At 45.0% G+C, this 13737-nt stretch overlaps 1 protein-coding gene across 26 annotated transcripts in view; it reads right to left on the minus strand.

Moving 5' to 3' along the window:
* The window catches only part of LOC131700481 (unconventional myosin-XVIIIa-like), an 81653-nt gene that overhangs the window by 21829 nt on the left and 46087 nt on the right, over positions 1-13737 (minus strand). For all 26 annotated transcript variants that reach the window (XM_058997862.1, XM_058997860.1, XM_058997861.1 and 23 more), the window contains 12 exons: positions 13543-13702; positions 12862-13048; positions 11671-11911; positions 10336-10445; positions 8671-8736; positions 6168-6296; positions 3710-3853; positions 2854-2943; positions 2352-2471; positions 1770-1887; positions 1118-1245; positions 380-534 (listed from right to left, as the gene is read on the minus strand). In XM_058997862.1, coding sequence (XP_058853845.1) covers positions 380-534; positions 1118-1245; positions 1770-1887; positions 2352-2471; positions 2854-2943; positions 3710-3853; positions 6168-6296; positions 8671-8736; positions 10336-10445; positions 11671-11911; positions 12862-13048; positions 13543-13702 — 1648 coding nt within the window. The remainder of the gene's footprint in view (positions 1-379; positions 535-1117; positions 1246-1769; positions 1888-2351; positions 2472-2853; positions 2944-3709; positions 3854-6167; positions 6297-8670; positions 8737-10335; positions 10446-11670; positions 11912-12861; positions 13049-13542; positions 13703-13737) is intronic.

The following is a 13737-nucleotide window of genomic DNA, read 5'->3' on the forward strand; positions in this document are numbered from 1 at the left end:
AAGAAGTAACAGCGACAGAGGAGAGCATGTGACAGAATTACTTATTTATAGCAAGAATGAAATCCAATACTTCAACCTCAACAACAAAAGATGACATTAGCGGTCTGCAGTTTAGTCTGTTCATTTGGCACTCACAGGGGATCGACAACTAGCCAATACGGTTAAAAAAAACTAAAATCAATAAAAACATCAGCAGGATCTCTAAAACCCAGTCTGTGAGTTTGAGCAGGATGGGTGTGTGTAATCTGTGCACTTTCCACCAGTGCTTCTCTGCATCTAAAATAAAAAAGCTACAAGTCCGAGCCAACTGGAGAAACTACTACGAGCTTCACCGAGCGTCTGAACAGTGTGAAGCTGGCTCGTCTCAGACGCTCCTTACTTTCTCTGCTTCTTCTCCAGCTCGTGGTTGCGTCCCTGCTGGCCCTCCAGGTGCAGCTTGGTGTCCTGCAGCTCGGAGGTCAGCCGCTGGCATTTCTTCTTGAGCTGCTGGACGGTGCGCTGGCTCTCCTCGCTGTCTGCCTGCAGATCTGTCAGCTGAGGAACACACGGTGAGTTTGAAACACAGAGAAGCAGGCGTTGCACAGAGCTGACAGTGCAAACACTTCAGAAACTATTAACATCTCTGCTGGTGAGCTTATAACATGTTCAACGGGTACCTCAAAGGTTTCAAGTACCAGAAAATATACAAAGAAAACTATGCCCAGAAGCCTTAACCATCCCTTTTAGTTGGTATACGGGATGCTAAGGGGTCCTTTATTAAATTGTATTGAAAATTGCCATAAATAATTTTTTTTTTTTTTTTTTGTAAACATGCAAGGGCCAATATGAAAGAGGTGTACCTTCAGAAAGTGTGCTAACCTAGTCTGTGACCCTGCTGAATGAAACAAGGCATGCCTCATCATTACAGCACGCTGGAAAACAGAACTCATTACCAATGTAAAACTGAACCCTGCTCATCCCCTTTCCTTGTTTGCAAACTAATTCAACTTTGCAAAGGGGAATGACAGACGCACAGCAGTTTGAACAGATCAATGTTCCATTCAAAAGTGTAGATTTCCGTGCTGCAGGACTGGCCGATGGCAGGCAGAGTCGTTTAGATGTGTGCAAGGTGCCGTACCCGTCTCTCCAGCTGTCTCTTGTTCTGCTGCTCCACCTCCAGCTTGTCATCAAACTCCTGCTGGAGCCTCTTCTTGGTGAAATCGATCTCTCGAATCGCCCGATCGTACTTCAAGCGCCACTCTCCACCTGTGCAGAGCAGGTAGGGGGTTAGGGGAGGGGAGGGGTTAAACCCAATAAATAAGGATACCTGAAGGGAACGTTCTGTGTGGTTCTCCTACTCATCACACTTGTCAACATTTCTGATATTGTCACTACTGGTTTTACTATGAGTTTAATAAGACACACCTGAGCTTCTTACCTATACACTGGAGCTAATCCGGCACATTCTAAAACTTGGCATGTGGGAAAACTGCTCTGCAATAGGAGTCTTACTTCCACCCCTGCACACAGACACACACAATATTTTTAATGCCATTTAGACGCTCCCTTGGGTACTGGTTCTAAACTGTCCAAAGCTGGCCCTTCCACTCCTGGTCTTTGTTCCAACCCTGTTCTAAATTGTTTAACTGAACCAATTAAACCTGCATCTAGACCCTGAAGAGGTTAATTCTCTCACCGCACCTGTTAACCCTGGAGTGGAATGGCCCTCCAGGACCGGGATTGGACAGCCCTGTTCTAAGCTGCCTGCACGGAGACCCTCTCAAACTCACCCGAGTCGTCGTCGTCATCGTCCAGCTCTCCGTTGAGCTCGGCCGCTCTCATCAGCCTCGCCTCCATCACTTCCATTTCCATGGAGTCCATCTGCTTCTTCACCGTGTCGAATTTAGCCTGGAATCAAACAGATAGTCCTTAATCCCCAAGGCAAACAAACAGGCCATCTGTTAGAGGAGACAGATTTAAAAAAAAAAAACTACAAAAATCCTGCGTTTGCACTGAACTCGTTTGCGCTTTGAGTGGTTTTATTTCTAATGTAAAACCACTTGTGGCCAGCCCACCTACGAATCAGCTTTCAGAACACACGTTTCTGTACATGAAAGGCTTTGCTCATCTCTCAGTCCCTCTGCTGTGCTCTGTTTTACAGCTCCCACCCTCCTCGGCAGGGTCAGCACTGCAGGGAGAGGGGCTCTTAAAGACACACCGGACCTGGCAACTCTTTACTCTAAACCGCCATGCAAGGGCATTCATTGCAGGTCGCAATAAAACCCTTCTATTGTATTGCTTTCAGTCTGATCTTGATCTCCTATTATGTCCAACAGCAGGGGCTGCAGGAGGAGTGGAGACTCTCACTGTACCTGCAGATCTTTCATTTCTTTCTCCAAGCGCAGTCTCTCCGAAGTTTCTGACTCTAAAAGCTGGGAAGCCGATTCTCCTGTGTTCCTCTCATCCGCGAGCTCCGAGGAAATCTCTGTGATCTGCGAGGGCAACAGAAAACACCCATGTAATGATTCATCAAACTACACACCTTGAGTAAGCACCCCTGCTATATATTATACAGTATCTGCACTTCCTTTAGCAAATAACAAAGCCTTTCTTAATTTTGTTCCTGTGATTGTTCACAGTCTGTAGTAAAGGAGACTGGGATGGGGGGGGTTTCATGAAGACAGATTCATTTGATTCAAGGGAAATACAACTTTAAAAGTTGGTCACTAGAAATCTCAAAAACACGAATGAGTTGATGTTGCTGACAAGCACTTGGCCGAATGCCCTATTCCTGTTCCCAACAGCAGAATCGCTCAATCCCAGAACAGCGAGCACACTGCAGGCTCCGGTCCTGCAAGCTTTCAGCAGTCGTACCCTGCACTCCAAACGGTCTGTGTTCAGTCGCAGTTCATTCCTCTCTTTTTCCACTTTTTCAAGTTTGCCGCGAAGCTGCTGAATTTCCTCCTAAAAAAATGAAAAGTGAAAACAAAATTGTTTTTAGAAAGATAAAGTTTTATCACCCCTGCATTCTCAAGTTTTGGCTTCTCAAAGCTGGAAATAAATAAATAAATACATACATACAATTAAATACCTATTTCTCAGACACTATAAATGCTAAACCCTCTACTCTCACCCTACACAGCTTTATGTTTTGTCTCTTCATGAAGTTGCTTTGCTTGGCTTCAGCCTTGCACATCAAACATGCTCCTATCTGACAGTCGCGTAAGGCGTCTGTTCTGAAACTGATCAATGCATCCATCTGCAGGCTAATGTTGTTGTTTCCAGTCATGAATTGCTGTATTCTTTGATCCATGCAGAAGGAAAAAGACAATGCATTGTAATTACAAAAATACAGCTTCCAGGTTCCAGTTTATATATATATATATATACACACACACACACACACACACACACACACACACACACACATCTCAGTGAAAGCATGGCAAAGCATAGGTAAGCGTTGTAAAGAATAGTAAGGTATGGTAAAGCATATTAACAAGCATGGCAAAGCAGGGTAAACTGTAGTAAATGCATAGCATAACCATGAGAAAAGCATGGGAAATCTGCAAAATTACAGTGCAAAAACTGCGTGGCAGACATTGATAAGGGACAGCATGAAGGGGTGCAAGGGTGAGAGAGTGCAGGGGTGCAAGGGGGACAGCGTGCAGGGGTGCAAGGGGGACAGCGTGCAGGGGTGCAAGGGGGACAGCGTGCAGGGGACACTCACGTCTTTGCCTCTGATCTGCTCCTCGCTGAGTTGCACCTCGATCAGGGGCCTCACTGTGGTGAACAGCTTCCACCAGGGCCAGCCTTTAACGCCTTTGTTCTTCTTGATGTTCTTCTGGATGCAGCGGATAGCGAGATCCTGGATCTGAAACAACAGGACACAGCCACAGTGTGAGGAGCCACAGAGTGAGGAGCCACAGTGTGAGGAGCCGGAGTGGAGCGGCGGAGGAGCCCTCGGCCCAGAACACTGGCTAGTGATCTGAGCCTTGTAAATCTACCATGACCAGCGCTACCGCTGAGAGCGTCGGATCTCAAACATTAGCCTGCCTTAGCCACAACTCTGAGATGCTTACAGCATGAAAAGCAATAGACAAAAAAAATTCAACAGGTGATTACGTTTATTAATAAACAAACTTTAAAACACGTAGATATTGCACCTGTATTAAAAGTCAGAAACAAACAAAAAAAAAAAGTTTATGTTACCGATTCAACAAACTTCAGGGCGTGATGAGAGCGGACAGCGCTGCAGCATTTTGAATGTCAACGCACTGCAGATTTTGTTTAACTTGAAGGGGTTCAAATAAGCAGTGTGCAAGAGGGACTGCGTCGTCAACAATGAGGTCCATTTAAAAGAACAGCCAGGGCCACTTTAAATATGTAATGCTCTCGACTCACAATGAAACCCACTGTTCAAAAAGCGAAGGAGGAGATTACCATGGTGTGGGCTATTGATGGGAGTTGCCACGACAACACAAGTGAAAGAGTTCTAAACACACATCGCTGCTGCACTTACCTTTACCCCTCTGCAGTGCAGAGCGATCCTCTTAATAACTTTATAAACGTAATAGACTCGATGCAACGCAGGGTTCTTGAAGGATTCCATCAGTGCAACTGTATTTAAATCAATGAAGTGAAGGCAGCAAGGAAACAACTTCATAGGCTTTGCATTCTCCTGCACACGGCATACTGCAAGCATTGGCAACAGCGTCTGATAATCTGGAAGCCCAATTAAAACGACGGACTCTAAGCATCAAGTGTCCAGAGCCACGTAATGCAAACACCTATTCATATTTCACAGTATGAGAGGTTTTAGCATGCCAGACAAAACTGAGCCGTGGGTTAATAGCATTACAAAAATATTAAATACAAAAGAATTTGTGTTTTTCGGTCCAGAACGAATGATAAAAGCAGAACATCAGATTACTCGGCTTCTAACACAAGAAAACAAAAGTCCTAATTCCCAATTAAAAAATGCATCTCTCTCTCTGCTTTGAAGTTTAGCCACAGCGAGCACAGGGAATTAGACAGACAACAGAACACTGTGACGTGAGCTAGCGGAGAAGCAATTCAAAAGTAAAATCGTCTATTGATAACTTTACTTAAGAATCAGGAAAGTAGGTTTTTCCATTCCTAGTTATGTGACAATTACTGGAAAACAACCTGGATGAGAAAGGGGCATGTCTACAGTGTCCAATTTACTACGTTCAGTTAATTAACTGGAACCTATGGATTTCACTGGAAAAATACTCCATGCAATTTATACCACTGATACACCAGTATGCGAGGTCTTCATTTGGCCTCTGCACTTAACTACAATAAATATTACAAGCACTGACTTGTTCTGAAAGATTTATACAGATTCAAAGTTAATTGGGCTAACCTTTTTATGTCTAAAGTAACTCTTTAAAACTTTGGGAGATTTAAAAAATCAGAAGGCTGCGTGAAGATGAAATAACTCATTTTAAAAAGACTTGAGGACAAATTTTTCTGTGAAAAAAAAAAAAAAAAAAGAAGTTGCCGAGCAACCAAGATTGAAGACAGAAACTGGGAGCAGAGAACATGCTGTTTATATTAGCAAACCTCTCGACCAACTTCCACAAACAAGACCCCAAGGCAGCTCAGCGACCGGCTGGCATCCAAGTGCTCTCCAGACACAAGCTGTACAAAGCACATGGTTCTGTCATTAGACCTAATGAAGCGACAGCCTGTACACATGTCTCTTTATTGTCAGTGGAAGTAACTGCTGTATAATATACCGTACTCGTGAGGCTGCTCGCTAAAAAGCAGTGCCAAAAAGGTCAGTATAAAAAAGTCCTTACTTACAGAAGAGCTGGAACAGAACAGAAAGAAGTGGGTTTCCTCATTGAACCAAACAAAATAAAAGAAATTGAATAACGGAGGAGATGTTTGTAAGCACCCCGCTTCCTGTCTGCAACCCAGATGTGTCGGCAGTGAAGTCCTCGTTATACCAAGCGGGACACTCACGGCTAAAGGTTAAGCAGAGCTTTGAGGCATTTTCTTCCTGCCTTAGTCTTACCATTTTAGGGTAAGCAATGTTAAGGTCAAGTGCAGGCTGCATTCTGAGGCTCTAATGTAAATACCAGTGTGAGTACGGAGCAGTAGGCTGGGGGGGGGGGGGGGGGGGGGGGGGGGTCTGGTCCTGTGCTGACTGAGCATACCTTTCTCTTCTTGAACGACTGCCTGGCCATATAGCCCCGGCACACCCCCTGGAAGAGGGAGATGTTCCTCCTCGTCTGCTCGTCTCTTTGCTCTTCCAGTTTAGCGAGAGTCCCTGCACGGAAAAACACCTGCGGAACGAGCACACACAACAGAAAGAAAGAGTTCAGATTTGTTTGAGGCGAAATGATACAGGGGTATTCCCTCACCGGGCCTGATTAACCACTACTCTGCATTTAAAACCGTCCCTCTATGACTGCTCTCTCTCTCTCTCTCTCTCTCTCTCTCTCTCTCTCTGTGTTTATTTCCCCACTGCATTCTCAGTACTGAAAGTTTATCTTAAATGTCTCTTTTCGCTCCTAACAGAGAGAGGAAGCTTGCGTTGGTGTTCAGTTCCTCCCGTGTGCCTCTCTTCCTCTGCCCCAGCTATTAAGGTACCCTTGGCCTTGCTCTCCATCCCAATCCTGGGGCACTAGTTATCCTCCAGTCTAAAGAAAAGCTCTCTTGTCTGAGTCCAAGCCCAAATGAAGTGCAGCTGTGCAGATTTCAAGTGTTTGATCCCACTTCCATGCTCGGAACAACAAACCAGCAAATAAATGGTACTTGCTATTCTATGCCAATGCATTTCCAGCACTGTAATTCAACACAGGCCCAATTCCATGGTGACTCAAGCTCTCAAATACAGTTCAGATTTTGATTAGGATGTAAAGAATTACTACAAGAGCTACCTTTTCCAGCCATTAAAAATTATCCAATATAAATTAATACATCTACAAATTATTTCTGCCCTGGCACCTGGACTCTCTAATCCCCATTTTAAGTGCTATACAGTGATTGTTAATTGATGTTCAAATACACTTTGGTTGCTGTGCCTTGTCTTGCGGTGCAGACAGAATTAAATTGTGAAACAAACTTCAATTGAAATAAAGGAAGAAATAAAAAAGTACCCCTCCTCCCTCACCCCCTCTTTCAACTTGGCTTCTGATGTTAATTCTCTCCTAATTCAGCGCTGCAAACCACACAAGTGTTTTTAGAATACCTTTATCCCAGTGGGTTGCAGGTAATTGCATTTCCCTGGTAAAGCAAACACACAGAGTCCTTCACTGATGATTTCTTTTAATGAAATCCCAAAGATTTGCCTTAGGGGCCTTGGGACTGCCTTCCAAAGAGCCTAGCTCACTGTTGTAATGTAATTCTACCTATATGAGATCCTCAGCTTCTCACCAGGAGTTTTGTATGCCTTTGCCTAACCCCCCCTCACAAAGGCATGTATCTTTGGTGTCCCTCAATCTGGAACTGATTACTAGAATGCAGGCAAGCACTACAAGTTTTGAGTTTGTGCAATGATGGGGATGTAAACTGGTGTGTACTGGTAGTGCTGTGAGATCTTCATGCTTCCCAGTAAAAGACCAGTTTGCATTCCACCCCAGTACTTCAATACTGCAGCTATCTTTCATTATTAATAATAATAATAATAATAATAATAATAATAATAATAATAATAATAATAATAATACGCTGAGCAGTGTTTAATGCAATTGCTGGAGCACATATCTTTCTCTTCCCTCTCTGTCCTTGTGCATACAAATCCAGAGCGTAGGCGCGCGTGGGGGGGTGAAAGAGTTTTTTGTTTTCCTTGTGCTATTGAAGTGAACCAGAATTCAGCGGGATATAAAAGAAACTGAACTCGCGCTGTCCATTTCTAAAAGGCAGCTGATGCAAACCTACTGAAAGAATGTTTCACATTCAGAACCTATGAAATCATTCCGGGCCCCGCAGGCAGACAGTGGACTGCAGTGTCTCTGAACCCCTGATTTCCAGGGAGTGTGTTACATTGTAACGAGGGGGTGGGGGGGTGGGGGGGACTGTTAGCATTATCAATCCATCAACAATGTGGGGTTCATTCCTCCCCTTTGGCAAAGTCTCTGAATATTGCATTGTTTCGCATCTCAAGGTCAAAGCGATTCTAAATTGTGAAACTCTAGCAGGGCTGTATCCCTGAAAAACTACACTGTAGTTGGCACTCCATAACCTTGACAGTGGAGCGTGTTACTCCGGGAGCACTCAAGATCCACTCCGGGAACACATCCCTTATTGTCATTGAAAAACATTGGAATTCTCATGTCAATTCAGGAATGAATGAATCAGAACAACAACAATGTTGCCCGAAGAGCTTTCAACAGCTGCAGCTGACAAACCGAGAACGATGCACCGCAGTCAGTTCAACGTCTGCCTGAAGCAGCAGAAACGGGTGAGGTCTGGTTCTAATGTGTTTGTAGTGAAAAACATTTTACAAACAGCCCCGCTTGTCATTGAGTTGTGTGTAGGTGTACCTCTTACTGCAGGTGGTTGTGGAAGACAGATAGATGCCTTCTGACTAGGACTGCTGGACCTGTCGCTTCAGCTGCATGTAAAGCCTGCTCTGATAAAGTCATTTAAGCCAGTCTGGCGGTCTGCGTGCTTTACTCTTCTGGGATGAACGATGCATCCCGTGCTCATGCTCACCCTGCTCAGCCCCATGTGATAACTGCTGTTCTCTAAATCCAGGGACTCCAGAAGCTCTTCAGCAGCCTAAACAAAGACAATGAAAAAGAAATACAAACATGAGCTCGCATACCAAGAAAACATGATCCTGAAAGTTTCAAAAGATTTGAAAAGCACTTGTCCTCTGGCAGGACATGTCATTTCCCTTTGAAAACAAAAATGTAAAAGTCTGCCCCGCTTCCAGTTCAAGCTCAGCCGGAAAACAGGACCACCAGCCATCTCCAATCAGAACATAAACACATCCTGGCATTAAAGCATGCCCCCCCCTCCCCCTCCTCTGGGGCTTGTAAACAGACTCCCAGGAGCATTAAGGAAGACGCCTGGCTCCTCCGTCTACATCACCCTATAAAAGGAGAAGGCCAGAGGGCTGACTAAGGAGGCTTTGTTTCCCCTCAGTTACCAAAGAGACCTCTTCTCAGCTGCTTGCGTAAGACAGCCTGTTGTGGAGGGAGGACCTTTTGTATTATTTTTCAGCGAACCCTTTTCAGATTCCTGCTCTTCAGCATCAGAAACATTCTCCCCCCCACCCCCCCAAGCACTGCCTCTCTGTGTTCACGGGAGTTAACTCACTGCCGAGACATTTTGCTTTCATTATCATAGCTTCTGTCATTAAACAGCGATTCGGATTGTGTTTTTTGTTTCAGCAGCTATAGATATTTCCTCTGTTCACCTCCATGTGATGGCTACAAGTTCAGATTCTTTATGAGCAATGACTGCCCACGCTTAGAGGTGCCGTCTGTGCCGAGTACAGTAACTTTGGGACAGTTTAAGATTTACTGGGCTCTAGTCCCACCGCTTTGGTGCATGAGTTATTTCAAGCCTGATTAAAATCTCTTTTGATTAATTAAACGATGCTTGGTATTCACGAAACATTCCTAGACGGATGTTGGCTTCATAGACAGCAGCCTGGAACCGGTTCACAGCGAGCTAACTTTATTTGACTAATCAAAAGGAGACTTTAAATAACTCATTAGTTTGAGATTTGTATAAGGGACTCCGAGGATCCCCTTTGAATGAGACGCGCATCATTAAAAATAGTTTTATTAGCTCACATCATTTGGAAGCTCTTAAACAGCATCTTCAGTGCCATCCATGCAAATCTACATTGGAAATGGCTACAGAGTCATAAAAACCTGATTAGTTTTGCTGTATTGCTCCAGTGCCATGATTATGATAAGAGAGTGGGTTTTGCATTACATTCAAATCAGCAAAACCAGTTACCACTCTTAGCATATTCATAATGAACTACAAACAACTAAACGAAAGCTTTAAATAATAAACTGTATAATCCTGCAAACAGTGGAGCGTGCCCGTGTGCTGCACAGCGCTCATATGCAAGAGAAAAGAACATGCAGGACTATTTCAGAAACAAAGAGCACATCAATTTTACTACACAGTTTCCTGTGATGTTGTTCAGTAATGTGCATTTATATAAAGCAGTCTTGCTTCAAATTAAGTTGATTTTCTTCCTGCATTTTCTATGGGGGTGCTTCTACTCTGTGGATCAGAACCTAAACAAGTTTGTCCCTCCCCGCCCACACCACCAGTATAAGCTCATGCCCCTACTGACGTGACTGTGTAGTCATCACAGACTTTAATGCACACTATCATGCTATTGCAACTCACCCGTTTTTCATCAGTGACGATGTAATTGCGCCCGTGTTTCTTTGTAAGGTGTGGAGCCAAGACGTCGAACCTGCGGCGGAACTCAGAAAACACCATGTGATCTGGGTAACCTGGGAGGGGTTACAGAACAATGCAATTAAATACAGTGTTTTTACGTGATTCAATGTTACAATGTATCCTGCGTTGCTGCTGGCAACGAACGGTCACAGCAAGAATCAACTGACAGAGAACACCCGAATTAAAACAGATCTGCTACAAAAACGTGCTCTGAGTTCCAAAAACCTCACTGCTGCACTAAAAGAACTTAAATCTCTTTCGACAGCGTTAGACTCCAACCAAGGAGCCATAGAGGAACGTATTAGGAAATGAATAATACTCTGCCAGGTTTTTACTGCGTAACCTAGAAATCTGCTCCAATAAATCATTTTTATGAAGCCAGAGAGCCACAGCAAAGTATTCACTCTACCCAGACATATGCAGCTGTGCTCTTCAAATAAAAAAAAGGGTTTTTTGTATTTCTGGTTCAGAATAACAGAAACTCACAGGATATAAATCTGTCAATATTTCAAACAAGGGAAAACCTGCCTTGAATTGCTGTGAATTATTATTTAAATTTGATCTAAAAAAGTATGATGCGTAGTTTCATGGCAAACAAGAAATGCAAGTGCATTTACAGTGCATTGTAGCTCTGTTTATAATCAATACAACTGAGCAAACAGCAAAAACATACCTTCATGGTGGCACTTCATTATACTAGAACTCTGTAAAATGAATGCAATTTTAGTGAGGTCTGCTGCTTCCCTGTATTCTCAACCTCCCTCCCCAAAAAACAATGCCCTTCCCAGTGATTGGGCTGCTCGCCATGTGACCTTATCAACACTGACCACAGCATGCCAGCTGGAGATAAGGGTTTGAAAATGAAGTCCTGTGACTATCTTCAGATACAGTTTGCAGCCTGCGTGCTGTCGCAGCACCACACCTGGGCGGCACACTGTATTCACAAAGCACTGAACACCAAGCTACCCTGGAGAGTAATTCCTACAGTACATGCACAAGAATCGTTTCTGCAAGTTCTGTAACATTAGCAGCGTGAGCTTATTAGCATGCTGGTAAATCAGGGATGGAAATAAGACTCCTACTGCATAGCAGTTTCACCCATTCCAGGTTTTAATAAGTGCTTGGTTAGCCCCAGTGTACAGGTAACAAGCTCAGGTGTTGTCGTATTATACTCATAGTGAAACCAGGAATGTATCGGACTGCAATGCAATGGGAGTTTCCATCCCTGTAAATGCTTTGTTAACTCCAACACATGCCATGTTGGCAGCGCTGACGCACCTTGGCGGTATATCCGGAGTGCGTCGAGCAGCTTGGAGCCGCGGAGCTGAGCCCGGAGGAGGCTAACGTCCAGCTGCATCAGTCCGGAGTCGCAGTTCTCCCCGTGGGGCTCACCCTCGCCAGCCTTGGGCGACGGGCCGCCGGAGGAGAGCCGCATATCCGAACTGAGGGCGTCCGCCTTCGGGAGCAAGCAGTGCACAAAGTGGAGCTTGGACTTCTTCACCGTGTCGATCAGGGCATCCTGCACAGGGCAACAGCACAGGATTAGTTCAGTCACTAACTCAGGTGTTCAGGAAGAATTCTAATACTCTATGGCAGGGATTGTAAAGTATAACATATGATGGTTATGAGGATACTGCACAACTCATTGACCAAAATGGCAAAGCTTGGGTGCCTTGCGTGTCGATTTCTACCACCTTACTGAAAAGCAGCCTTTAAAAGGGCATTGCCTTCCCCAATTGAGAAGGCTGGCAAGAGAGGACTAAGACTAGTTTAGGTGGTTTCTGGGGATGGCAGCCAAAAGGGCATCGCAACAGTTTTCAAATCCCTGCAGCAGAGGACTCCAAATATGAGCATGCAATCGGCTGGCAAAAATAATCATTGAAATTGAAAGCGAGCGTGGTCTGCAGATCGGAGGAGATGCCCGCTGTTTGCTGTGTGTTTTTGTTGCCGAGTAACCAGGGATTAGGAGGCAGAGAGAGAGAGACAGACAGAGAGAGAGAGGTGTTTCTGCTCCTCTAACTGACCTTAAAATAGTTTCATCTTCAAGGTTATTATTGCTAGTGCAGATGCAGCGTGTCTGTGCCTGATGTCATCACTCGCACTCCGACAGAGCACTCGCTTCCAGTATCTCAGGGATCATTAGGTCTCTGATTTGTTTGGGAGCACTGCATTAATTAGCACTGACAGAACTGCAGCGATGGACCCTGACTCATCACTTGCAAGCTGATCTGGATGCTAAGTGAAGGGCTGTCTCATGCTGGCTTGCTCTTGCACGTCACAGGCTAAGACTTACTTATGACGTAGGGCTGTGCAGGCAAAATGCACCGAAAGTAAAATGATTCAAGACTATTAGTTTCAAAGTGAAGCATCTACTACCGCTGCACTATAGGGACGCACCACTTTCAAAGTTTAATACAATTCCACTTCAAAGCCTCTCTCCTGACGGTCAGGCTGGGCACGGCGACTCACCACTTGCAGTTTGATCTGGATGCAGAGGCTCTTCTTCTTGACAGCCGCCACTCCGGTGGTGAAGGTCTTCCTCATGCTGGTGGCTCTTCTCAGGACAAGCTGAGAGCTGCCCTCCAGCCCCGCGATGGAGCCCGACAGGACGGTCGCAGAGCCGGCGCGCCCCATGAACAGGCAGCTGATGTTCTTCCTGAGAGAAAGCAAAGCAGGGATAGAGATTAGACTCCTCTTCCATAGCGGTTTCATCCATTCCAGGTTTTACTACGAGCTTGATTAGCCACAGTGTGTAAAGGTAACAAGCTCAAGTGTGTCTTGGTAACCTCCTAGCAAAACCAGTGGATCAAACCGCTATGCATGTCTTCTTTCCATGCCTGGAAAGGGATGTGTGCGAGAGAAAAAAAACCCAACAGTTCGTAGTTTAGCATCAAAGGGAATGTGAGGGTGTTCAACCACATCGCTCCCTCTAATCCGCTATCTGACTTGAACACCAAAAATAACGTGAAGTACTGAAAACAGCAAATTAGTGTGAAGGACCCATATAAAGTAAAATAGAGTGCTTGTGCAACTTACTGTCAATGTGGGCTAGCTGTGAATCAACAGAACAAGTGAATTACTGAATGAGCACAATTTCTGCGGCAACGTTTGTTTGAAGGAAAGCTAGGAATAAGAAGCGTCTGTTCTCACTTCTGCGAGTCCTGCAGCAGAGTGGCTGCGTTCTGGGAGGCGGGGTTCTGCTTGGCGTGGGACAGCCAGCCCCGGGCATCGTACTCCACCCAGTCCGTGGCGTGGCTGTGCCCCAACAGGAAGTGATGCGGCTTGTCACTCTTCATCAACGGGTTCTGACCTGGGCGGCCACAGGAAAACAAAAGCACAGCATTA

Source organism: Acipenser ruthenus, chromosome 24 (assembly GCF_902713425.1).
Source record: "Acipenser ruthenus chromosome 24, fAciRut3.2 maternal haplotype, whole genome shotgun sequence".
NCBI lineage: Eukaryota > Metazoa > Chordata > Actinopteri > Acipenseriformes > Acipenseridae > Acipenser > Acipenser ruthenus.